At 31.8% G+C, this 26,542-nt stretch overlaps 3 protein-coding genes and 1 pseudogene across 3 annotated transcripts; all 4 read right to left on the reverse strand.

The window, feature by feature from the left end:
- Positions 1–3,324: 3,324 nt before the first annotated feature.
- Positions 3,325–7,121, reverse strand: LOC25485308 (amino acid permease 6). Its single transcript, XM_024775136.2, has 7 exons — positions 6,962–7,121; positions 6,634–6,867; positions 5,317–5,410; positions 4,972–5,186; positions 4,588–4,733; positions 3,857–4,084; positions 3,325–3,762 (listed from the first exon to the last, which is right to left on the reverse strand). Exons 1-7 carry the CDS (start codon positions 7,029–7,031, stop codon positions 3,346–3,348), a joined length of 1,404 nt encoding a protein of 467 aa, XP_024630904.1. The 5' UTR covers positions 7,032–7,121; the 3' UTR covers positions 3,325–3,345.
- A 4,557-nt stretch (positions 7,122–11,678) lies between these two features.
- On the reverse strand, positions 11,679–15,959 carry LOC25485310 (amino acid permease 6). The gene is made up of 7 exons (XM_039829984.1): positions 15,800–15,959; positions 15,448–15,681; positions 13,484–13,577; positions 13,173–13,387; positions 12,690–12,835; positions 12,302–12,529; positions 11,679–12,212 (listed from the first exon to the last, which is right to left on the reverse strand). Exons 1-7 carry the CDS (start codon positions 15,867–15,869, stop codon positions 11,790–11,792), a joined length of 1,410 nt encoding a protein of 469 aa, XP_039685918.1. The 5' UTR covers positions 15,870–15,959; the 3' UTR covers positions 11,679–11,789.
- Positions 15,960–18,130: 2,171 nt separating this feature from the next.
- LOC120575807 (amino acid permease 6-like) lies at positions 18,131–21,067 on the reverse strand (annotated as a pseudogene).
- A 2,038-nt stretch (positions 21,068–23,105) lies between these two features.
- LOC25485311 (tubulin alpha chain) lies at positions 23,106–25,754 on the reverse strand. The gene is made up of 4 exons (XM_013614505.3): positions 25,528–25,754; positions 24,549–24,783; positions 24,089–24,459; positions 23,106–23,971 (listed from the first exon to the last, which is right to left on the reverse strand). The coding sequence occupies exons 1-4, from the start codon at positions 25,618–25,620 to the stop codon at positions 23,318–23,320; spliced, it is 1,353 nt and encodes a 450-aa protein (XP_013469959.1). The 5' UTR covers positions 25,621–25,754; the 3' UTR covers positions 23,106–23,317.
- Positions 25,755–26,542: the final 788 nt, after the last annotated feature.

A 26,542-nucleotide genomic window follows, 5' to 3' on the forward strand; every position in this document is an offset into this window, starting at 1 on the left:
GTTGAGAAATTGATGCATTACATTAGCAGATTTTATTAAGAGAATTAAGGAAAGGCTTAGCCAAAGATGGCAACTATTTAATGGCCTGATATGATATTATTATTTTTTTGACCAAATTTAATACTCTGATATGAAATATGAAATATATCATTCATTTTCATAATAATTTGACGTGTTTTCAATACTTTCTAAAATTAAAGATTGTACCTTATCGTGTAGTAAATAAAATCTTTTTCATGACTAGGACAATAGTAAGTATGCTGATGAAATTTTGATGATATCTGTTGTCAATCACCGTCATAGGATAGATAATACAGCTTTAATACTTCTTATAATCTTTTGTAAACAAAAATAAAATCTTCTAATCATTTGCAAAAAGAAAAGAAAATAATCCTTCTTTTTTTTGCAAGAAAAAAAAAATCTTCTTATAATCGATTGCATTAACTCTTTGAGCTAAATTAGGGAGAAGTGTAAATGGCCATCATTCTGTTTGGAATCTTATCGTTTTCTGGTAGAATCCGTTTTGGATCCGGATTGTAGGGTGAATAGGATAAATATCCTTGTCATTCTCTTCTATCTTCTCAGATTATCTTTTGCATCCTCTAATTGGTTTTTAACTATAAAATAAAAAATAAAAAACAGACAAAACCTACATAATTCAACCCCCTTGTGTTTTTCTTACCTTTAACATGTTATGGGCCGACAGACAAACAAGCAATGATATGAGAGAGACCCTAAAATATTTGAAGACGAAGAAAAAAAAAATAGGGCATGGGTTAAGCCCCGTGTCGGATACTTGTTGATGTGTATTTGGCACAAAAGAAGAAGAAGGAAAAAAAAAAAAAAAAAAAAGGGGGAAACAAATTGGATTTTTGTGTTTCATGAAGATGCAGGAAGGTAAGAAAATGGTTCATGTGTTTCATGATGTTATGTTTGGAACATGGAAAACAGAGGCGAGGTTGCAAAGTCAGGATGAAGTTGTTGGTATGATGAATGATATAAAGTCATGGAACAATATGTCATATTTTTTGTATGCATGGTGTGCATGATGTCTATGGTTCTTTCACTATAACAAAACAAATTATGACACAGGTTTTACATCATTTCATATATGCATTATGAGAAGGAATGAAGTCTTTATAATTGGGGCAGAGGGATAAAATTGTATGCAATGTTGTTGTGAGTGATGCAATTGATTTCGTTAGTGAGTTATTTAAGCATATTGCATAATAGCGTTCAAATGTTGCAGAATGAGAACACTTAGCTTTGTTTGAGAGTTTGAAGGGGAAGGGAAGGGAGGGGTTTGGGGTTGGAAATATATAGAAAAATGGACAAAAAATTCACATTTTTTAAAAGAACAGTTTTTTAGAGAATGATAAACTAATACTAATGATTAATATACTTTTAATTTTAAGAATATTATAACAACATAGATTGAATTTGAAAAATTCATATAAACCCTCCATAACCCCCAAAAACCCTCCCCCAATACAATTTTTGAGTTCCCCCAAATGAGGGGAATTTTTTATTATGAGTAAAAAACTAACCTCCAAAACCCTCTCCTCCCAATGTCTTCTATTTCTTCCACTTACTCCTTCCTTTTTTCCAAAACCCTCCCCTTCCCTCCCCTCCAAACTCCCAAACAAAGCCTTAGGTGTGTTTTTGTACCTTCGCATGTTGTCGAATGATTTTTTTCATAAATATCACATGTTGTAGTATGACTCAAAATTTGATGGATGGAGAATATTGTTGCTAAAAATATAAAAGATTTGTTTCAAATATATTTTGTGCTGAAAATATATTTATGGACAATAAATATATTTTTGTATCGTATGAAGAACGATTTGATGCAAATATATTTTGAAAGGGAATATTATATTTTTGATGCAAATATTCTTTCATTGAAGGAGAAAAAAAAAGTATCTTCAGTGTGGTATTTGTTCCAAATTTATGAGTTATACTTTTACTATAAATATAGACCTTGTATCAGGCTAAACTTTGAGAGAGAGATAGAGGGGGCTGAAACAAGGGTTTAGAATGGCAACAACAAAACTATGGTTTGTATAGAGTTTGTCTCTTTGGAACAAACACTAGGTTTTGAGGGTTGATTCACCTTGAGAAACACTATTAGGATTGAGTCTCTTGGTTACGGGAAGAGATTGGGGCTTTGGGTAGAATTAGGCGGGAGACTTATTCTTGTAACCCATTGATTTCTCTTTTGTAACGTTACTCATCATATAGTGAATCGGAGGGCTGCTCTCTCCCCCAGACTTGGTCAATTTGGACCGAACTGGGTCAACAAATTCTTTTGTGTTCTCTCTTCTTTTCTCTCGCTGTTGTTTTCTACTTTTGGCTTGTGATTATAATTGTTCCATACACTTTGGTTTGGTTGCTTGATTATCTCTTGCTCCACACATCAAGTTGTTATTGGTGTGATTTTTCATCGAATTCGCAACATCACACATATACATTGGCGAATTTTATGCAAATTGACAATTTCACATTCAAGAAGTGTTTACAATTAGTATTGTTAAAGAACCATTCTCAACTCTACTTTATGATGATGTGTAAAATTTTGAAGATTGTTTTATGAGTGAGGATGAAGATGAGTCAAATTTTGATTATAGCTTATGTCCTTATTCACTTGCATTAAATATAATAGGGATATATGATGTTAATCTTGTTAGAGTGGTGAAATCGGTGAATGGATTTAGGGAAGAATGGGAGAAAATGAGGGATATTGATGTGATGAAGAAATATATGATGGTTTGTGATCTCTCAATTTCAAAAACAAAAAATGGAGCTGGGACTTCGAAATTTCAAAAAATTGAATGATGAAAAAAAAATCATTACATCATATATTTTGTGTTTATCTTTTTCCAAACTAAATACTAAAACTGGAGCAATGCCAATCTAAAATGACCTAACCTGGTATTTCATATCGAAAATAATGCGTTAAATTTTGCAGAACACTTGCTAGTTTATAAGAAAAAATTGAAGACATTGGTTATTTTGGTTTGTTTGTTGTAAATAGATGACTTCATGTGGGAAGTGTTTCGGTGTTTTGGAGACAAGGTTTGGATAAGGTCATATTCAAAATGTATTGTAAATAGCATTGTATTTAAAGTTTTTTTTTTTTTTTTTTTTGTATACTAACCATGAAATATTATTTGCAATGAAACGAATTAGTTTTCCTTGGTTAAGAAAAAAAGAAGAGAAAATTAACCCTTATGGCACCAAAAACATATATGTATTTATTGATTAATAAGTACACATGTTTTATTCAATATATATATATATATATATATATATATATAAGTTTATGATCAACAAGAAGGGGATTGACTAGAATGGAAGGGTTGAGGTCTTGAGGTCTGTGATGATTCCTACAATTGATCCAACTGCAGCAACAAGAGTGACAATCAAGCAAAACCCACTTAGAAGTTTCATTCCAATCCATATAGAAGAATATTTGGGAACCTTAGCTTGTTTCAGATACATTTCTGTTGGAAAGTACACTGTCAATGGAAAAAAGGATATGGCTCCTAGCAATCCCACAATGCTATTGAAGAATGGTAATATGATAGCAATCACTGTCGTGAATATCACATACATTGTCCTCCAAATTAACCTAAACATATTCATTCTCCATATGCCAACTAATGGAATGTTTACATGATATTCTTTTGTCATAAATTTGCTTTGTGGCCAACGCTTATTACCCCAACTTTCCACAATAGAAAATATGGGTTGTGCAAATACCTGTACACAATAAATTCAATCCAATCTTAATTTTCTTTCTTCTGCACACCATAATATATATATATATATGTGTTCATATAAAATAACTAATTACCTGGTAGGCTCCTACTAGATGAATAATGATGAAAAGATTACCAATATCAACGAGCCAGAATGGTTCATAAAAACCAAATCCGGTTAAGAAGTTTCCTGGTGCCTTGTTCCCAAATGCTTCATAACCTAGAAGACCACATAATGCATAAAAGAATGTGGTGATTAATATCCCAGTGAAGGCTGATTTTTTCATGACTTTATTTTCTGGTGGGCTTGATTTTATTGTGTCCTGTCATAAAATAATAATAATAATAATTCAGCTTTTAACGTTTTATTTTATCTATTAGTGTAAAAGAAGGATACATTGGAACAATAGAGTAGTAGTATTGTGTTTTATTCCTTCAGACAGACGAAGTGACAATAATCACTTGAAAACTCGCACAGAGTAATAGTATAGTTTTTGGGTGAACTTGATTTTAATGTGTTATGTAAATAATATTTAAAATCATGTTATATATTTTTATTTTATTAAGTAGTGTAAATCTGCTAAGATTCACAAGTTTAATGAAAGAAGCATATGATAGAAAATTGAGGATTTGAGGACATGATACAAGTATGAAAGTCTTGCTGCTAGTAATGTAAATTTGAAAAGAGTCGTGTGTATGATAAAAGAGTCGCGAATTGGGAAATTCAGAGTTTGAAATATAGTTCTAGAAAACAATGAACATTTAAAGGTATTAGCATGATTATGAACTGCATTAAGCACATATAATTTTGCCTAACATTACTTGCCTGTATCTCAGCAATTACCATACTGAAAGCATAAGCAAAAGCTATGTTTCCAATTGCTTGGAAGGTATTCCACAACTTCTGCATGCCTGTCTCATCCACTCCAACAATGAGCCCCGTAAGGCCTGTCTCGACATGGTGTCCTCGTTCTATATATGTTCACGAACAAAAAAAAACATTCTCATGTATGTTAGTTCAAAATATTGCATTCGCCTCTTGAAAAATATTGTAATAAGTATCATTTATATATCGTATTCACCTCTCGTGAAAAATACTTAAATAAACACTTGGTCATCAACCATATTTGTTCGCGACACAACATTACTACATTTGTTCGCGACACAGCCATATATGTTTATATTTCACTATTAGCAATTAGTGTCTAACCTGCAATTTTCGCTATGGAGAGACCAATGCCTATGGAAGCATAACCAAAAGACATGATGGCAGCAACAATAGAGAGCCATGAAAGTTCATGGAAATCTGGAATTTGGCTCAGTAAAATCTGAAAGCTTCCAAAAATGGCCATAAATGTAAAGTTGGATATATTGCAGTCCGCCAAATGCCCTTTCTTATGAAAGCAATTGGATTTACTTATTGCCCTGGTACAAAAACATGCAGGTATTATTGCTATTACCATTCACATTGATGGTTTTGAAAGAAAAAAAAGTTACTTTCACTCTCATGACTTTATAAATAAAATTAGCTAAAGATATAATGAGAGGTTCTTACACCATGCTAATGGATCCTGTGAGAGTGTAACCAATGGTACAACCCACAAGATTTGTGTACTGAGCCAACCCACACAACTTGTATTGAACTCCTCCTATAGAGAAAGAGAGAAAGGTTACAATGCAACAATCAACTTCAAAAGAAAATCAATGAACCAAGAATGAAACTCAATGCCCTCTTGCAAGTTATCACTAGATTACTTGCCACTAATGAACCAAGAATGAAACTCTATCGAGTCTCGTCGTTCAAACCTGGACCAATGAGAAAAAATTAAGCTAACAACTAACATTTGTCATTTACATAAAAATAAATCATTATACCATCAGCTATATCCGATAAAGGTGATGCTAAACTCGTTAATTCACCATTTATAAATGTTCCGTGATTCAATCTTTCATACTAATTAACATTTATGTAAAAATAATTTCTAGTGTATTTAGTACGAACAAATTCATTTATGAAACTCATTGTCCTTTTTTATACAAAAGAGGGTCGAAGTCCAAACATGTCATTATATTTTGGTCTAGCAAGTGTGTCCTTTTTTTAAAAGGATGTCCTTTTTTAATAGTGGGTAAATAATTCATTATTTAATACAAAAACAGAAGAATGAGAAAAAGAACTAACGAATCATGACAACTTTGTGTGCTTTCAATAAAAAAAAAATCATGAAAAAGAGCATTTTTCAAGTAAAAGAACATGATGGGGAGTTTGGGACTCTATGAAAAGATCAACAATGTTTGCTTAATTGAATGTTTTTGTTATGTACAACAACATTGAGTTGATATTAGAAGCACAATTAATATGAAAATTTGTGCTTATAGTACACATACATTTTCGCGGTAGACGATTAAACATTTTTTCTTGAAATTAACAGTTAAGAACAATCTAAATTAAATTGGATTTAATTCTTTAAAGCAGTTTTACAATGTAACAATTATGAGAACCCATAGATCTAGAGAGATAATTTCTCTAACTAGATCTAAAGGTTCCCACATCTCTACAATGTACGGCTGCTATATGAATCCTTTTTTTTTCCCACACATAGACATTAGTATCAATACTACAATTGATTGCTACTGTCTATGAGTGCAATCAAATCTTAATCGTTAGATTTAGATTTGGCGCGAAAAATATATTCTTGATTGAACTCATTTTGACATTAATTAAAAAAATATGAATTTTGGCCGAAGTATGACACAGACAAAACTCTTGAAACTAAAACAATAAAAATTGATTGTTTACTGCCTATTAGTGCAATCAAATCTTTATCGTTAAATCTGAATTTGGCACTCAAAATTATGACTCTTAATTAATTACCTAGAATATTTTTGACCATCTCCATGTAGGTGTGGTTTCTGGTTCCATGAATAGGATCAGGATACCTATAGCAATCAGCCAGTAAAAAAGAAGTGAGGAGAGTGATGAGTGAAAAGAGTATGAGAATAAAACTCCCTGCAATCCAACCCAATTGTGCAACAGCCCATGCCAATGACAACACTCCAGATCCTATTACAGCAGTCACTATGTGTGCACTTGCAGTCACCCATGTTCCTTCATAATACAGTGACCAATGTTAGAATAACAAAATAGAAAATTTTCGTTGATTTTATGTTTATAGTTTTGATCACATAAGATATATATAAACCTGTTCGTTTTATGTGACCATCATCATCATATTTTACACTATCAATGGATAAGCTACTCTGCACTGCCATGACTGATCTCTCTTGCTTTGAAAAGTGTTGTCACTAGCTGAGTACACCCCTTTTTGAGAGATATTTAAAGAAATTTCAAAGAGTCAAGGAAACGTTTAACCAAAGTTGACACATATTTAATGCACTGATATGAGATATACTATACTTTTTCACAATTGCATACGTACTTGAAAATATTACCAAAAATAGTTTTTTAATTAGATTTTAACTTTTCTTAGACGCGTGTTTCCAACACAGCAGATTTTCACCACATTATCTGCATTTGTTTTTGTTTTTACAATACATTGTCAAATTTTATTCATTCAATTCAACTATGCAATTTTAGAAGATGTCTTATCCGTTTATCATTCAATTCACTTGCAGTCACCCATGTTCATTCATAATGACTTAATTACTCTTTTTGGTCCTTTAATTTATTTTTTGATTTCGTTTTGGTCCCTTAACTATTAAAAGTTTCGTTTTGGTCCCTTAACTTACTTTTTGGTTTTGTTTTGGTCTCTTAATTTATATATAAACCTGTTCGTTTTATGAAATGCATTTATTTAGCACTTAAATTTATTGTTGTGTACTCCCTCCGGTCACATTTATAAACAAAAATGCACTTTTTAGGTTCATTGAATACATAATGTATTTGGTCTATATATTGACCAAATACATTAAATATTGAATGAATCAAAAAAGTGATTTTTTGCTTATAAATATGACCGGAGGGAGTAGTTTATGACAAAAGATAAATGCTATATAAATCGATTTATTTTATCTTGAAATCATCACTAGCGTGTAATACCTTTAACCACTAACAGTTTGACTATTTGACCTTGGCGGAAAATATGGGATATTGGAGTTAAATGGCCAATTAATAGGTGCCACATCATTTCGTGAAATTTGCATGAAGCTTTTTGTCGCTTAATCCAGCATTTTCCTTTTGTAAAATGTTTGGTCAAACTTTCAACCCATGTTTCCGAAAAGTGAGGGATGAGTTGAGTTTAAGTTGAAAAGAATTACTCTCTCCATCCTGCAATAGATTACCTCTTTAAAAATGTGTAATTTTGACATAATTTATTTTGACCATATTTTTCTACTAATATACAAAGATAAATAATATCATATAAGACGTCATTAGATTTGTCTCGATGAATATTTTTAAAATATCAAATTTTCATAATTTTTTATAATATATTATTCAAAATATTTAAGCTCAAAATTATGCATTGACATACGTAATAAGGTCAATTGTGGCAAGTATTATGGGACGGAGGGAGTAACACATTTGTTGTCTCTTTGCAAAGTACTCCCTCCGTTTCTAAATATAAGCAAAATTGACTTTTTAGGTTCATTCATTTAATGATGTATGTGGTTAATAATATGGACCACATACATCATTAAATGAATGAACCTAAAAAGTAAATTTTGCTTATATTTTAAAACGGAAGGAGTACTACCCATTTTGCTATAAGTAGCATTTCATTAATGTAAAATATTTAAGCAAATTGACGTTCATGATATTGTTGTGAGGTTTGTCTTTTACGAAAAGTTGTACATCCACCGGTCCTATTTATAAGAAATATTTGACTTTTTTGATTTATTGTATAAATAATGTATTTGATCTATACTAGACAAGATACATTAATTATACAATAAATTTAAAAAGTCAATTTTTCTTATAAATAGGACCGGAGTAATATCTATTAATTAATTAAAAATAAAGATGTTTGACAGTTTTCATTGTTTACCAAAAATGTCATTGAGAATTCTTTACCAAAAAAATTCATGAGAATTATAAATACTTTAATTTTGACCAGATATTGACTCAAAAAATCATTTTTATTAACATTTCTTCTTCTTTGGTTAAATTTAATGAGCTCTTTGACCGTGTAATTTTAATTATATAAATAAAAACCTATAATATTTTATTCATTTTTTCGGAGGTTATAATGTTTACCTCACGAATAAAAGTATAAAAATTGTGGAAGAACTTTTTTAAATAAAATAGTTTATCCAAAATTAGTCATATTCGCTTAATTTTTTCATCACTTTTGCTTTAAAATTAGGGTCTTACCAACGAATGTCTAGTATTGTTTATGTTTTTAAATGTTATTTTTGAGCAAGATCTCTCATTCAGGTCCTTACTCATCATTTAATTGAAGATATTTTTTGTAATATTAAAAAACATACCTAATTCATTTTAAAACAAAAATATCCATAATTCTTTTTAAAATTGCGAATACATCACATCAATTTCAAATAGAATAATGCTATGCATAGCGAAACATGTTTCACGAATTCATCTCGATACCTATATTTCAATGACATAGCATGATGTTATAAATAGCATCGATGTTTCAAATATATGTAAGCACTAGATTGATGACCCGTGCGCCGCACGGGTCTTATAAGTTGTATGTCATTCGACAATATAATAAGACTTTAGATAATTGGGAACGTTAAAAATTAAGACAGGCAAAAATACAAATTAGAACATATTTTTTTTTTTTTTTTTGATGGGAGAACATAAATTTATTTGTAATCTCTCTTCTTAAATATTATATATGAAGGCTAGATAATAGTATAGTAATAAGATGGTGAAATCTGTATTTCTTATACATCACGTGACATTTACATCAACCATTTCAAAATATTTTCTGATAGACTACATTTGATGTCACATTTTGTAAAGGCACGAATTTAAACACACTAAATAATTGTGAAAATTATTTGAAATCAGCAAATAATTAGCAATAACTAACTTGCTAAAATTATGTGCACAACCGCCCATAATTATTGGAATAATTTTCCGAGGCTATCTCCACTATGTGAGGAAATCAAACAGATGAAATTGGCTAAACAACTAAAACTTATGATAGGTCACAGCTAAAAATTACATATAATTTATACATAAACATATATATCAGATACTGCATACTCTTATAGATCCAACAAAATTCGGTTCAATGTTTGGCATTCCAAATATGAAGTAACAATGGTTATGGTATTAGAACACACACTTAAATTAACAGTAAGGTGGAATGAAGTATATGTTTTCGTATAGGTCTTCAATAAATTCATACCAATTTTCAATCGACATTCCCATTGAGGGGTCACTTACCGGATCATGAAAAAGAACAGGTAGAGAATTCTAAGCAACAATATTACTATGTATACGTCAGAATTTAGGGGCTTGGTCAAATTTTTGCTTTGGAAAATATCATTGTTATTAATAACATATATTGGTAAATGCTAATAGGTTTGTTCCTATAAAATAATTTGAAATTCAAATTCCCAAACACTTTAGAGGCAGATATTTTTAGGGTTATCTCACTTAGCATTTAATGCTGCAATTTTGGAGCCAAATTTCTAAGGTTAAGTTGTTGCAACCTAATAAGATTAAGGAGTAAGGGAAGGGATATGTACATTCAATTGAAGTAGTTTGTACATGAATGGCTCGTTGGTTGGAGTATGCGTATGCACATTTAAAACACGATTGTAAAGTTGCAATTATGAAGTGGCCATCTATTGAAAAACAAATCGATTTTCTTCTAAAACCAAAATCCATCCAACATAACATAACTCTAAAAACAATTGTCCACATAACTCCATTTCAGGTCTCCATACTCATAAGGTAAACCCACTCCCTCCACACCATAACATCATAAAATCGGCACCTGCAAGAGGAAATTTTTTGAGTAGTCCTCAAAGTATGGAAATGATCCTCAACATGTGAGTATGCTGATTAGCATCTCAATACATATGAAAAATAGTTGTATGCATCTAGGGTGGTCGAGAAGAGAGATCACCTCTTGTAGGAGAGGTTGGAGGGTCACATTAGGAGAAGAGCCTAACGTAACCATATTAACTGTATCTATTTCAATGTGAATGTCCCATAGTAAATAAGCAACCAAGTCTAAGGTAGAAGCAGGGGTGATTGGCTTCATAGCCATGGAGTAGCATTAGCTACCGCAAAAGAAGAAGAAAAAAACTTGAATAATTGGTATAGGTTTATATACAGCTACTCCATTAATCCCTACAGACTTTTTATGAAATATATCAATAATATTTATCTTGTAATTATCATGAGGGTGTCCAAGAAACCTCAATGCTACGTATCATGGAAGAATAACGAGAATCCACATCAACGTTGGAGGATGATGTAGTGAAGTTAGCTTGGTGAGTAACTGGGAGAAGATGTTGATTACCAATCAAAGACTTCCTATTAAACACCAGATTAGTAGGAAGTCATGTGGTGTTTCAATATTAGAAGTTATGACGTTCCAATCAAGTCATCGATGCAACCCAAGATTTAAAACTTACATGGAAGTATATTTTCGTCTCTTCACAGTCTCTTTAAGACATGCATGACGCTTCCAGAGCAGTCACCGTATATAGGACATAGATTATCTCTAGTCACTCCTCTATGATGCCTCTCATACATGTTTAAACCTTGCCAAGACTAGATAGATATGTTGGGAAACAACATGGTTTGTACGAATATTTGAGAGATAATTTTTCGTTTTCGGCGAGATTTTAACTAGAAAATCCGAGTCACCATTAATCGGCATCTTAATCACCGGAATCTGAGTTACCATATATTTTATCATGCACAAAAATAATAGCTTAAAATATTATAAAAATAATAGATAATTTTTTTTGTCAAGAAATAATATATAATTATAGATATTTATGTTTCTAACAACTCTTTTTGAAAGGTTGTTTCTAACAGCTTATTTATTTATCATTATCGAACGATAGAAGAAGCCTGGGTTAATTTGGGTTGAAGGGATGGTAGGTCTTAAGATCTGACACAATTCCTTCAATTGATCCAACTGCAGCAACAAGAGTGACAATCAAACAAAAACCACTTAGCAATTTCATCCCAATCCATATAGTAGAATACTTGGGCACTTGGGCTTGTGTCAAGTACATCTCTGTTGGAAAGTACACTGTCAAGGGAAAGAACGATATGGCTCCTAGCAAACCCACAACGTTGTTGAAGAATGGTAATATCATAGCAATCAATGTTGTGATTATCACATAAATTGTCCTCCATGTCAACCTGAACATGTTCATTCTCCATATGCCAACAAATGGAATTCTTACATCATATTCTTTTGTCATCAATTTGCTTTGTGGCCATTGCTTACTGCCCAAACGTTCGACAGCAGAAAATATAGGTTGTGCAAATACCTGTACACATTAATAAAACTAATCTTAGTTTATTATTCTATTACCTATACAATAATGCTCATGTAGAAACATTTAAAATAATTATTTACCTGGTAGGCTCCGACTAGATGAATGATGATAAAAAGATTACCAATGTCAACAAGCCAATATGGTTCGTAAAAACCAAATCCAGTTAAAAAGTTTCCTGGTGCCTTGTTTCCAAATGCTGCATAGCCTAAAAGACCACATAATGCATAAAAGAATGTGGTGATTATAATTCCAACCAAACTTGATTTCTTCATAACTTGATTTTCTGGCGGGCTTGATTTTAATGTGTCCTGTATAAAAAATATAAAATAAAAAAATATATTGAAATCAGATTACTTGCCTGATGCAGGGAATTTTTAAAAATGGGGTCTTAAATTAACAATCCAAGGAAGTTTAAATGAGCAGAAATATGAACTGAATTAAGAAATTGTGTTGTCTAAGATTACTTGCCTGTATTTCAACAATAACCATGCTGAAACAATATGCAAATGCTATGTTTCCAATTGCCTGGAAGGTATTCCACAGCTTCTCCGTGCCTGTCACATCCACTCCGACAACAAGCCCTGTAAGGCCTGTATTGATATGGTATCCTTCCTCTATATAGAATCAAGAACAAAACATTCCCATGTATGTTAGTTTAAAATATCATGCATATTTGATACTAAAATGTCTGTACATAATTGAGAAAACATATTTTGGCGTAGTGCATATAAGATTATGGAATCAATTCAAACTGTTTTCACATAAGCTACACCTTGTGTTCATAAGCTATACCGAAAAGTTTAAAGAAATAAGTTGAAAACAACTTATGAACATGTCATAAGTTTTTTTTTTTTTTTTTCATAATAAGCTCTTCCATACAGTCTGATAAGTGCTTTTTTAAATAGATAAGCTCAAATAAGTCAATATACAGACATTAAAGGGATGTCTAACCTGCAATTTTGGCTATGGAGAGACCAATGCCTATGGAAGCATAACCAAAAGACATGATGGCAGCAACAATAGAGAGCCATGAAAGTTCATGGAAGTTGGGAATTTGACTTAGTAAAATCTCAAAGATTCCAAAGATGGCCATAAATTGATAGTTTGTTGTACTGCAGTCAGCTTCATGACCATACTTATGAAAGCAATTGCATTTTTGTATGGCCCTATTAAAAAACAAGCAAGTATTGTCATTGCTACTATTATTTTCATAGGTTTATAAATCAGCTAATGATATAGTGAGAGATTTATTAAATTCTTACACCATGCTAATGGATCCTGTGAGAGTGAAGCCAATGGTAACACCCACGAGATTTGCATACTGAGCCAATGCACAATACCTGTATTGAACTCCTCCTGTACAAAAGGGAGAGATAGATAAATAACATGTTGTGCATTTTTTGTCCCGCATTGAACAACTAGTTAGTAATTACTTGCAACTACGTACTTAGATGAAAAATATAAGAAAAAAATTAACCATAGATTAAAATAAATATTACTGGCAACTAACCAAAAAAAATTCTCCTTCCAAGCACTTTTAGAACCAGTATTCACCACTCACTCTTGGTCTAGTATGTGAAGTAATATCATATGAGGTTTTTCTAGGCTTGACCCTCTTTCATGGGTTTTTCAACTCTTGGTAGCCAAAAAATTTCACTTTCTTAAAATATGTGTATAGGTAAATAAAACTTCAAGCATTGAACAATGCTAGAGCATCTCGTATGCTATGTCTCGTAATTCTATGGTTAACTTCCTCACCATTTCTTGTATAAATCTTAAATCAATTTCTCTTGTAGATAATGAGAGGTCCATATTCTACTTTGGCGTCCACAAATTGGGTCCAAATTCTTTCCGGTGGACCTATGGCATGGACTGCATGAATTTAATGATTTTGCGAGCGCCAAAAGCCCCCACAACGGCGCAAAAAAGCTCATACAGCGGATTATTTGTGGCGGGATTAGGCCGCCGCAAACCACATGCATGTCCATTGTCAAAACGTACACAAAATGTTGGATGTTGGAGTTAAGGTGAGTCCACTTTTCAAACCTACTTCGATTGGTTATATGGTGTTGACTAGAAACATTAGATTGTGCTAGTTTAATTTCTTCAAAAGGAAGGTGAGTCCACTTTTCTCTCCAATGATATATGTCATGGAAGGTGAGAAGCGGCTGTGGGAGAAGAAAACTAGAGATGAATAACTAAATATACCAATTGGAGAGAGGCAGGCGGGGACAGGGACGTTATGTACCACGTCTTTCGCGATGATTTTGTGATATTAAAATTCGCTACATTTGGCGTTATTCTTATATTATTTATGATTTTTTAGTATATTCTTTATGATTTCCGAATCCGATAAATACTAATAAATTCATCATTCGCAGATGTTTCGTGATTCAATATTTAATACAAAATAGAATCCCTAAAAAAATAGATGATTTATGAATCCGACAAATACTAATAAATTCATCATTCGCGAATGTTTTGTGATTCAAGATTCCGTACTAAATAGAATCCCTAGAAAATAAAAATTAGTACTATGTAGTACATACAAATTCTTTTTATGAATTTCATGGTTGCAATTAAGGTGTCCATTTTTTTTCTTAACAAATAAGTATGCGGTTTGGTCAAATCATTAAAAGCTATGTTTTGTAATTACCTAAAATTTTGCTATTGTTTATAAGTTCAATCAAATCTCAATCGTTGAATTTAGATGAGATTTGGCGCGTTTAAAAACTCTTGATTCAAATAATTTTCACATTGGTTATGAAAACACGGATTCAGACAAAAACTTTCTCAAAATTTCAAAGTATATGACTCAAAAGTAAAACATTAAAAACTACTATATTTTATAATTACCTAGAATGTTTGCTAGCGTCTATGGATTCAGTCAAATCTCGATCGTTAGATCTAGATTTCCCGCGTAATCAAAGATTTGATTTGGCGCGCTTAATAACTCGATTCAACCCTTTCTTTTTTTGTTCAAGTGATTCAACCCATTTTTACATTGACTATAAACAAACATATTTTGATCTAAAAAATACCCAAAATTTGGTTAGCGTCTATTAGTAGAGTCAAATTTCAATCCTTAGATCTAGATTCACCTTTGATTTAACCAATATAAATTTTGATTGAAATTGGATATAAAAATATAAATTTTGACCGAAGTAGGACCCAAATATATGTCTTGAAAGTAAAACATTAATTAAAGATTGAATTTTGTGACTACCTAGAATACTTTTGACCATCGCCATGTAGGTGGGGTTTCTGATCCCATGAACAGAATCAGGATACCTGTAGCAATCAGCAAGGAGAAAAGAAGTGAGGAGAGTGATGAGTGAGAAGAGTATGAGAACAATACACCCTGCAATCCAGCCCAATTGTGCAACAGCCCATGCCAATGACAACACTCCAGATCCTATCACAGCAGTCACTATGTGTGCACTCGCAGTTACCCATGATCCTTCATGCACATAAAATTATCCATGTTAAAATAACAAGTAACTAGATTACTTGACTAAAGAAAAAATAAATAAAACATAACATAACATAACATAATAATAACATGTCAAGATGAAAACCTGTTCGTTTTATGAGACCATCATCATCATATTTTTCATCATGTATGGAGAAGCTACTCTGCAGTGCCATGGCTCACTCTCTCTCTCTCTTTCTGTGTTTCTTTGAAAACTGTTTATGAAATTGAGGAACTACACCTAAATTTAAGACATTTGAAGTAAGAATCAATAAAATGTTTGACTTAAGTCGGCACCTATTTAATGCTATGGTATGAAATTCCACTAAAGTAAATAAAATAAAAAGTTTGGTTTATAGTATAAGTAAAAGTGAGTTCCACAAAATTGATGTATTTAGTTTAAAATTTAATCTAAATACATCAATTTTATTTGACTCACATTTACTTATGTTTTGTAACGGGGGAAGTGCTTTGTAATCATCTTGAAGTTTGTTGCCGTCTAAATTTACCTCGTGATCAAGAATTACATGTTTATCTTATTTTTGTACAATTATTTTATACATCCGTCTAACGATGTGTTGATATATCAAATAATAAGATAAAACAAGTCTTTTTTTTAATTCATTAAAGGATATGACAATATATCATTAGATAAATGTGAAAAAAAAATTATAGGTCAACTGTATATATAATTAAAGTAAAAAAAAAAAAAAAAAAAACTATGGTTGCACATTTGCATGCTTGACAATGCTGCCAAAAAACGTGTTGGAGTAGTATTTTAGTACATTAATTTTTCATCTACGCGTGTCCCCAAATTCCAACACAGTAGGATTTTAACTAGTACATCATCATCTGCAATTGCATAGTGTATTTACATTTTTTAACTTCTTTGTCAATTTTTACTCTTTGCAATGTTTGGATCCTTACACATGTTACTCTTTGAATGATTATTTTCATTTTTCAGGAAATACTAACTAATGTCTCTAAAACACTTTTTAAGACCTTAAACAGTAAATTTTATGAATATATATGTATCTATTGCATTGAAAATTAAAATATTTGAATTTGTTAAGATATTTTTTAAAATTTTGGTTACCTACATACATACATGTATGTCTTTTCCACCTTTTTCTCACTTGACGTAATTCTTTTCTAAATGTTTCGGACATTATGTGCATGACTCTTTTAGCATATGTCATCGGAAGTTTGTTTGACGCAATGTTATGTGATGGGAAGTTTTGTTTGATGCAGCGAGTTGTGTCACAGTTATCCCAACACCGTCAAAAAAAAATTTGATTTTACATTTATGTTTTTAAAATTATCATAATATTTTTAAACTATAAAGTGTATTATTTTTGTGTAAAAAAACCTCGTTACTTAATTGAATGGTGGTTTTCTATTCGATTGACTACACTATTTTAAAGCTTGTAGATTTTCATACAACAAATGTTTTTTTTTTTTTATGTAATAAAATGTGCTAAATTTTGACTGAAATATATTTTTTATACAATAATAAAATGTGCTAAATTTTGACTGAGACGGCGGATTTAGTCAAGAGCTATGTGGGGTTAAAGTCCCACATGCCACTTCCCTATTTTTCAAATATATATACCCTATATAGATTTTGCTAGAAGACGCCTTTTATGAAGGTGTTTTTTAACAAGTTATCCTATTGACATTTGTTAAAAGATACCAATTAATTTTTATGAAGGTGTCTTTTAGCAAAGTTATAACTAAAAAGTGGATATTGTCAAAAAAAAAAAAAAAAAGTGGATACCACACCTTGAGGTGTGACTTGCTACCTCTAAAGGGTGTCTTATATATATATATATATATATATATATATATATATTATAAAAAATGATAATAGCTATTTTAGTCCCTAAATGTGTAATAAATAGTCATAATAGTCTCTTAGTGTATCAAAATTCTAAAATAGTCCATGAACTGACAATAAGTAAGTATATTGAAGGGTTAATATGATAAGATTAATGAAGTATCATAATGTTAGGGATTATTTTGACTAATGAAATGTACAATCAAAAACAATTTAAAAATTTTATACATTGAGAAACTATTAACCTCACATGTATCAAATGTTTAGATTCGCCCCTCAACTGAGAATAACTTTTTATAATATCCATATCAAATTCTAGAAGGGCATTGGTAAAATTTACTCATGAAATTTTATCATTATTATAACTTACTTTATTATGATATTGTTATTATTATTGACTAGGAATCAGAAATATAAAAGATTAGAGGACATAAAGGCAAAGACCAAAAATCAATATAGTATGGATTATTGGCATATTCTTAAATTCATAAACAATATTTAATCTAAGGTTCGATCATTAGTTGATGCGTATGGAAAAATATTTGATCAGGATAAATTTTTATTATTAAATCAACACTAAATGTCATTTTACAACTGCACTTGATAATTTAAATTTTTATATGGATAATCAATCGATAATATTTAAATTTTCTCATAAAATCTTATCATTCAGGTGACACTTCATTAGACCTAGTTAGACTTGAAGGGCTTATAGGTCTTAAGACCTACGATGATTCCTTGGATTGATGCAACAACACCAACAAGAGTGACAATCAAACAAAATCCACTTAGCAGTTTCATCCTTATCCATATACAAGAATACTTGGGTACTCTAGCTTGTTTCAGGTACATCTCTATTGGAAAGTACACGGTCAAGGGAAAGAACGACATGGCTCCTAACAAACCAACAATGTTGTTGAAAAATGGAAATATCATAGCAATCAATGTTGTAATTATCACATATAATGTCCTCCATATCACCCTGAACATGTTCATTCTCCATGTGCCAACCAATGGAATTCTTACATCATATTCTTGTGTTATCAATTTGCTTTGTGGCCAACGCTTACTAACCCAACTTTCCACAATGGAAAATATAGGTTGTGCAAACACCTAGTGCACAATAAATAAGTAAATTCAATCTTACCAAAATATTCATGTATAGCAATTTTTTGTTCATAAAATAAGTAATTTACCTGGTAAGCGCCCACTAGATGAATAATGATGAAAAGATTACCAATATCAACAAGCCAATATGGTTCATAAAAACCAAATCCAGTTAAGAAGTTTCCCGGTGCCTTGTTCCCGAAGGCTCCATAGCCTAAAAGACCACATAATGAATAAAAGATTGTGCTTATTGTGATTCCAATAAGAGATGATTTCTTCATGACTTGATTTTCTGGTGGACTAGATTTTAATGTATCCTGTGTACAAAAATTGAAATCAATTCTTGTTTTCTACTTTTCTTGTTCTATTATAAACCTTTGTTCTCTTAAATTTAATACTTGCCTGTATTTCAGCAATTACAGTGCTAAAAGAATATGCAAAAGCTATGTTTCCTATTGCTTGAAAGGTATTCCACAGTTTCTCCGAAATTGTCACATCCACTCCAACAACCAGCCCCGTAAGGCTTGTCTTGACATGGTGTCCTCCTTCTATATATGTTAACAAAACATTTCCATTCATGTTAAATTCATATATTTTGCACTCTTTGTAAAATTTAAGAGAAGATGAATTCATCTCTCCTAAAATATGCTTAAATGACATACATCATTTTTCCAAGAAACTGCACTCACACAGTCGCATATGTTTAGAAGAAATGTGTGTATGTAATTGAAGAAATGTCAATATTTATAAATTATATAGAGATGTATGAATCATATAAAAGTTATGCCTAACCTGCAATTTTGGCTATGGAGAGACCAACACCTATGGAAGAATAACCAAAAGACATGACTGCAGCAAGAATAGAGAGCCAGGAGAGTTCATGGAAATCTGGGATTTGGCTTAGTAAAATCTCTGTAACCCCAAAGATGGCCATAAATTGATAATTGGATATTTTGCAATCCGCTTCATGACCATACTTATGAAAGCAGTTGGATTTTTTTATTGCCCTGGTTCAGAAATAAGCAAGTATTATTTTCATTCTTAATAGTTTTATAGTTCAAGATTTTGGTCCTGTTTGGACAAACAACTTAATTAAGTACATATAACATAACCGATTGTCTATTAAGAGCTTAAGTATATAACTATATACTATTTATATGACGAAACATAAAATTAATCCAAAATGTTTTTCCTTAATATATAAGTTGTCTTAAGGTATACTAGAGAGCTTATCGATATAAGCTAAAACCGAATATGGACATGTCATAAGCTTTTCCCGTAAGTCTTTCTTAACCAGTCTCACAAATCTTTATGTTAATAAAAAGCTCAAATATCAAGTAAATTAATCTAAACAGGTAATTAGTTAGAGATTGATTAGGTTCTTACACCATGCTAATGGATCCTGTGAGAGTGTAACCAATGGTAATACCGATAAGATTTGTATATTGAGCCAATCCACAAAACTTGTATTGAACGCCTCCTGTAGAAAAAGAGACAGAAAGGTTATAGTGCAACAATCAAATTTACAAGAAAAAATTGTGATTTTGTTCTGCATATTACAAGTTGAATCAAACCCGATTTGCTCACAAAGGATAGGGCCTCTCTCAAAAAGATTAACAATGTTTACTCAAAAAATTAACAGCGTATGCTTAATTGATCTATTTTTCTTTTGTATAGAAACATTTTACGTTATGATTTGTAGAACAATTTATACAACAATGCTTGTACTGTATAGAATGTTGATAAGTATGGTCATGAAACGGATTGCAAAATATTTTTCTATTTGATCTACGATCTATAAATAAAAAATGGACATTAGTACCACCCCTCAATTGTTTGTTGTCGAGGCATACGGTCAAAACTCAATTCATAGATTTTGTGACCATGTATGAGATTTGGCGCGGTCAATAACTAATTGATTCAACCCATTTTGACTTTGGTTATAAAAAATATGAATTTTGACAAAAACAAACTCAAATGTAGTATGTATGACTAGAAAGTGAAACTTCAAAAATTGAATATTGTAATTAATTAATTACCTAGAATATTTTTGACCATCTCCATGTAGGTGTGGTTTCTGATTCCATGAATAGGATCAGGATACCTATAGCAATCAGCCATGAGACAAGAAGTGAGGAGAGTAATGGCTGAAAAGATGATGAGAGTGATAGTCCCTGCAATCCAACCCAACTGAGCAACAGCCCATGCCAATGACAACACTCCAGATCCTATTATAGTCGTCACTATGTGTGCACTCGCAGTTATCCATGTTCCTTCATACTCATATAAAATGATCAATGTTAAATTAACCTTATACTAATAACATGTTAAAATGACAAGAAAAGAAAAGAAATAAAGATATTCAACAAGATACAAACCTGTTCGTTTTACGCGACCATCATCATCATCATCGTATCTTCCATCATCCATGGAGAAGCTACTCTGCAGTGCCGTGACTCTCACTCTGTTTTCTTTGAAAACTAATACGAGATTCAACTATCACCCCTTCAAGAGTAGTTGGTATCTTGTTAACCGTAATTGTAATGCAATTAACGTATTTTCAGATTCTTGTTTAATACTGTAGTATAAAATCACAAAATGCATTGGAATTGCCAAGACAAACACGCAAATTGATTTAAAATGCCAATGGTATTTAGTTTTAAAATTAGACTGAATATCTTTGACCTCTTTAAATTCTCTGTTGAATTTCACTAAAAGTATTAATAGTCTTATGGTTCTTTGATCAAATTTTCTTCGATACGTGTTTCCAGCATACTAGTATTGGAAAATAATACTCCGTTTGCACAAGCACTGCATAAGTGGAGTAATTACAAAATCAAAACAAACAAAAAAATCGTTCTTATTGTTTTGAAAATAGTTAACCAATAAGAGTTGATCAGGTTTAGTCATACGGTTCGACCAATGGTCCAACCATTAACCCAATAACTCAACCCTTGCCAAGTGAATATTCGAACCGAGTTTTAAAACTATGCTATTAACCACTTCTTTTTTTTATTTCATTCTCCAATGGATACCTAATTACTAAACCAACCATTACCACGGAGGCTTTTAAAACATCTCCAATGTTAGTATCTTAACTAGTCCCTTCAACTTAATTAAGCAGTTTCCAAATGCCACATCCTTTTTTAGCAAGAGCTGATTAATTTTTTTCTGGTTACCAACAACATATGATTAATTTTCCTCAATATTTTATACTAGTTAAGATCCTCTCCATTTATATCTTTCTTCATTTATTCCATTTATACTATGTTTGTTTGCAGAAAAATAGAGAAGAGAGATAGGGAAGAGATAGTGTTTTTCATTTGTTTGGTGGAGGAGAGAAGTTAAGGAGAGGGAAATAGGAGAGATAAAAAATCACATTTTTGCTTTCTCTGTTTTGCAGCCAAGAAAGGGAGGACAAAGCTTGCTAATTGCAACAAATACAATTTTACCCTTGCTTTCAATTATTTTATTGATGTTATTTTTTCATGAATTTTTTATTGAAGTTATCCAGTGAAGTGGCTATGCTTTTAATTTTTTTTGTCATGTTAACGAAAGATTGAGTTGACGCAACAAGCACCACGTTGTGTTTTTTATATAAGAAAGAAAACAATATACTTACTTATATTAAAACAAAAATAATAATATGTTTATCAAAAAGTAAATTAAATTTGACAAAGAACCTATTTTTTAAGTTGAAATATATTTTTGATTAGATATGTTTTTAAACGAGGGCTTATTTGTCATTTCAAAAAATTACTATCTTTCTTTTTTCTCAATTTCTCTTCTCTTATACCAAACCATAATCAAATCTACTCTATTTCTCTCTCTTATATGTCATTTCAAAAAACTCTTTCTCACCTATTTCTTTATTCGCATCTTCTTTTCTAAACCAAACACACCCTTAAAGAGATAGATGGAGAGAATTCTTACTCTTTTTTTTTTTTTTGAAGGAAAGATCCTTACTCGTTCTATACTACCTCCATCCTCACTTATTATTTTTTTGTATCCAATATGACTGCTCCTTTTTTTTTTTTTGTGATGGCCAAGATTTAAACTTCATACATCCTATTATATACATGCTCACGATGACATGTTTCGTCTCTTTAACTTAATGAGAATCTAAGCTACATGTTATCTTTCTTTCTCATGTTATCTTTCTTTCTTTTTTATAAAAGCTACGTGTTTTCTTTAATCTTTGGAGCAAATTACTTTAATATTTTTGCCCGTTAAAAAATTATATGAAATTTCATCATTCTTAACAGGAAACAGTTCATTTTAATTATAAGAAATGCTTTTTTTTCCAAAGAAAATGCTTTAAAAGAAAAATTATAATAAAAACAATATAATTTTCTTAATAAAAAAATGTTTTTTAGTAACTTTTTAGAAAGCCTTTTGTAAAATTTGGTTTCACACCTCAATAATTTTTCGCATATCCAAAGACATCATTTTCTAAACACAGCCACAGTCCACAAACATCCAATCATTCAACATATTCTAATGATTTTAGAGAAGATATAGCTTCTTATTTTAGAGAAGATAGCATGTCATTGAAAAGCAGATAACCCGTTTAGGTCTTGATGAACATTGTTCAAGAAACAATAGAGCATGAAAACAATTCACCCAAAGGAACAGCAGCACACAAAGAACACAAAAGAAAACGTGAATCTGAAATAGATTCTAGTAGTCATCCATATCTTCATCACCGCCCTCACCAGACTCGGCACCAACTTCTTCATAATCCTTTTCCAAAGCAGCAAGATCCTCACGGGCTTCAGAAAATTCTCCTTCTTCCATACCCTCACCCACATACCAGTGAACAAAAGCACGCTTGGCATACATCAGATCAAACTTGTGATCAATGCGACCAAACACCTCAGCTACACTTGTGGAGTTTGAAATCATGCAAACTGCCCTCTGTACCTTAGCAAGGTCACCACCAGGAACAACAGTAGGAGGCTGGTAGTTAATACCACACTTGAAACCAGTAGGGCACCAATCCACAAACTGAATGGTCCTCTTGGTTTTGATTGTAGCGACAGCAGCATTCACATCCTTGGGAACAACATCACCACGGTACATCAAACAGCAAGCCATGTACTTTCCATGGCGAGGGTCACACTTAGCCATCATAGATGATGGCTCAAAAGCACTGTTGGTAATTTCAGCAACTGAAAGCTGCTCATGATAAGCCTTCTCAGCAGAGATAACTGGAGCATATGAAGAAAGCATGAAATGGATTCTGGGATATGGGACCAAGTTGGTCTGGAATTCAGTCACATCAACATTGAGAGCACCATCAAACCTCAAGGAAGCAGTCAAGGATGAAATCACCTGAACACAATCAAAAACAAAGTTAACTCAACATTCACTACATCAAAACAAGTAATTGTACACAATCACCGCAATTCACAATCAGAATTGTATTGATTTGATCAAAACTATAGCTACCTGAGAAACAAGACGGTTAAGGTTGGTGTAAGTGGGACGCTCAATGTCGAGGGAGCGCCTACAGATGTCATAGATAGCTTCATTGTCCAGAAGAACAGCTACATCAGTGTGCTCCAAGAGAGAGTGGGTGGAGAGGACACTGTTGTATGGCTCAACAACAGAGGTGGAAACCTGAGGGGAGGGATAGACAGTGAACCCAAGCTTGGATTTCTTGCCATAATCAACAGACAGACGCTCAAGGAGCAGAGAACCAAGACCAGAACCAGTTCCTCCTCCAACAGCATTAAAAACCAAAAACCCTTGGAGACCAGTGCAGTTATCAGCAAGCTTTCTGATGCGGTCCAAACACAGATCCACGATCTCTTTCCCAACTGAAAGTGACACAAATTACATACATAATATTAGATCATAATCATAACACTGATCACAAATGAATTATAATACAAAGTTAGAGACATACTGGTATAATGACCACGGGCGAAGTTGTTGGCAGCATCTTCTTTGCCACTGATGAGCTGCTCGGGATGGAAGAGCTGGCGATAGGTTCCAGTCCTCACCTCATCGATAACAGTGGGCTCAAGATCTACAAAAACAGCACGGGGGACATGCTTTCCAGCACCGGTCTCACTGAAGAAGGTGTTGAAAGCGTCATCACCGCCTCCAATAGTCTTGTCACTCGGCATTTGGCCATCAGGCTGTGCATATAAGAAACCATATATGAGCTCTTGAAATAATTATATACAGATTTAAGCACGTGTCATCAAGTTGTCATATACTTCAACAGATTTAAGCATAGTATCAAACTTTAATTGAGTTGTAAAGCTTAGTTTATAACCATTAGCGCAAGATTCAAACAATAATCAACAACTCGGAGGTGGCATATTAATTGACATTTACATAACCTAGTAACCTACGATCTAATATATCCACAAACATAGATAACATATATAATAACGATATATATATGTTAAGCATAGCATCAAAAAATTTCAAGCAACACTAAGATTTGAAATTAAGCTTAATGCAAATTTATATATACTGATTTAAGCACACGTTATCAAATTTTCATATACTTATACAGATTTAAGCATAGCATCAAAGTTTAATTAATTATAAAGCTTAATTCATAACAATTACCTAAAAATTCAAACAACAATTCAGAGGTTACGCGTTAATTGACATTTGCATAACCGAATAACAAACGGATCTAATAGATTTACGAACATAAATAACATATACACTAGGGATTGCACAAATATTACAGATCTATAAACGAATCAATTAATTAAATAATTAAATAAGGCAGATCCGATTAATTAAACAATGCATGAAAAATTCAGCGAAAACAGATAAAATTGAAAAAATAACGGTAAAATTTCCTTAGATCTGAAAAATAGGAACAAAAATGAACAAAGAAAAAGCTAAGAACGAAGACTTACGCCGATGCCGTGTTCGAGACAGTAAAGCTCCCAGCAAGCATTTCCAACCTGAATACCGGCTTGACCAATGTGAACTGAAATGCACTCTCTCATTTTCGCTGATGAAATGAAATTCAAAGGAAATTGAAACGAAGAGAATGAAATGAAATGGAACGAAGAGAAAGAACGAAGACGTTTATGAAGACGCCTTCTTCTAGATCTAGATCTGATTATGAGAAGATTTTGAAATGTGTGAGTTTTATTTATAGAGGGAGATCATTGAAATTGTTGTGCTGTCCTTGTCATCATGATTAACCATGGTTGGTTTATGAACGGTGGGTGGGTAATGGTTGAGTTGTATTGCATCTGTACAAAGTAACTAAACTTAGAAACCATGGTTAACGTCCTTTTTCATTTTTATTTTTTATTTATTTTTTGCCGCTTCAGGCCCGTTGCTTTACTCTCTATTTTCAATTTCAAATGTGTTTCATACTCAATTAATTCTACATGATAAAAGAAAGTTGAATTCATTCTCTAAATTATTTATATTAAATTCTTTCAATATCTAGTTTTTAATATAAATTAGATACGTTATTTATTAAGAGAACTTAAAAAGTAGAAGAAAAGAAATCTTGTTTTTATATAGATTGATATTTTACACAGTTTTTTTCGATTTTTAAATGGATTAATGAATTAAAAGAATATCATTTTATTAGTAAAGTCTTATTTTTTGAAATTTGATTAATGAAATTATTTGATTTGTTTTGACATTTTTTGTCTCGAATACAACTACAAAGAGAGTTGTGTTGGTAAAAATTTACAAAACAATGTTGGTAAACAAGATAAGATAGTTTTTTTTTTATCAAGTAGCCTAGTGGTTAGAGCTCACACAATTTAATTGTGAAGAAGTGGGGTATCCGAGGTTCGAACCCCAGCCCCTGCATATAATATGCAATATCCCTACCAACTGAGCTATAAGATAAGATAGCTATTCAGGTCGAATCAAACTGAATTGTTTGCTAAATTTAAAATAATT

This window comes from Medicago truncatula, chromosome 1 (assembly GCF_003473485.1).
Source record: "Medicago truncatula cultivar Jemalong A17 chromosome 1, MtrunA17r5.0-ANR, whole genome shotgun sequence".
NCBI classification, from domain to species: domain Eukaryota; kingdom Viridiplantae; phylum Streptophyta; class Magnoliopsida; order Fabales; family Fabaceae; genus Medicago; species Medicago truncatula.

What these genes read in the sequence shown, in the direction of transcription:
- LOC25485308 (XM_024775136.2), bottom strand. Translation starts at nt 7,031, where the DNA reads ATGGCAGTGCAGAGTAGCTTATCCATTGATAGTGTAAAATATGATGAT. An exon ending in TGGTCACATAAAACGAACAG is followed by an intron (nt 6,868 to 6,961) that starts GTTTATATATAT and finishes TGTATTATGAAG; the next exon opens with GAACATGGGTGACTGCAAGT. An exon ending in ATCTAGTAGGAGCCTACCAG is followed by an intron (nt 3,763 to 3,856) that starts GTAATTAGTTAT and finishes TATTGTGTACAG; the next exon opens with GTATTTGCACAACCCATATT.
- LOC25485310 (XM_039829984.1), bottom strand. Translation starts at nt 15,869, where the DNA reads ATGGCACTGCAGAGTAGCTTCTCCATACATGATGAAAAATATGATGAT. An exon ending in GATGGTCAAAAGTATTCTAG is followed by an intron (nt 13,578 to 15,447) that starts GTAGTCACAAAA and finishes CCTTTTGTACAG; the next exon opens with GAGGAGTTCAATACAGGTAT. An exon ending in CTCCATAGCCAAAATTGCAG is followed by an intron (nt 12,836 to 13,172) that starts GTTAGACATCCC and finishes GATTCTATATAG; the next exon opens with AGGAAGGATACCATATCAAT.
- LOC25485311 (XM_013614505.3), bottom strand. Translation starts at nt 25,620, where the DNA reads ATGAGAGAGTGCATTTCAGTTCACATTGGTCAAGCCGGTATTCAGGTT. An exon ending in GTCTCGAACACGGCATCGGC is followed by an intron (nt 24,784 to 25,527) that starts GTAAGTCTTCGT and finishes TTATATGCACAG; the next exon opens with CCTGATGGCCAAATGCCGAG. An exon ending in CGCCCGTGGTCATTATACCA is followed by an intron (nt 24,460 to 24,548) that starts GTATGTCTCTAA and finishes TGTCACTTTCAG; the next exon opens with TTGGGAAAGAGATCGTGGAT.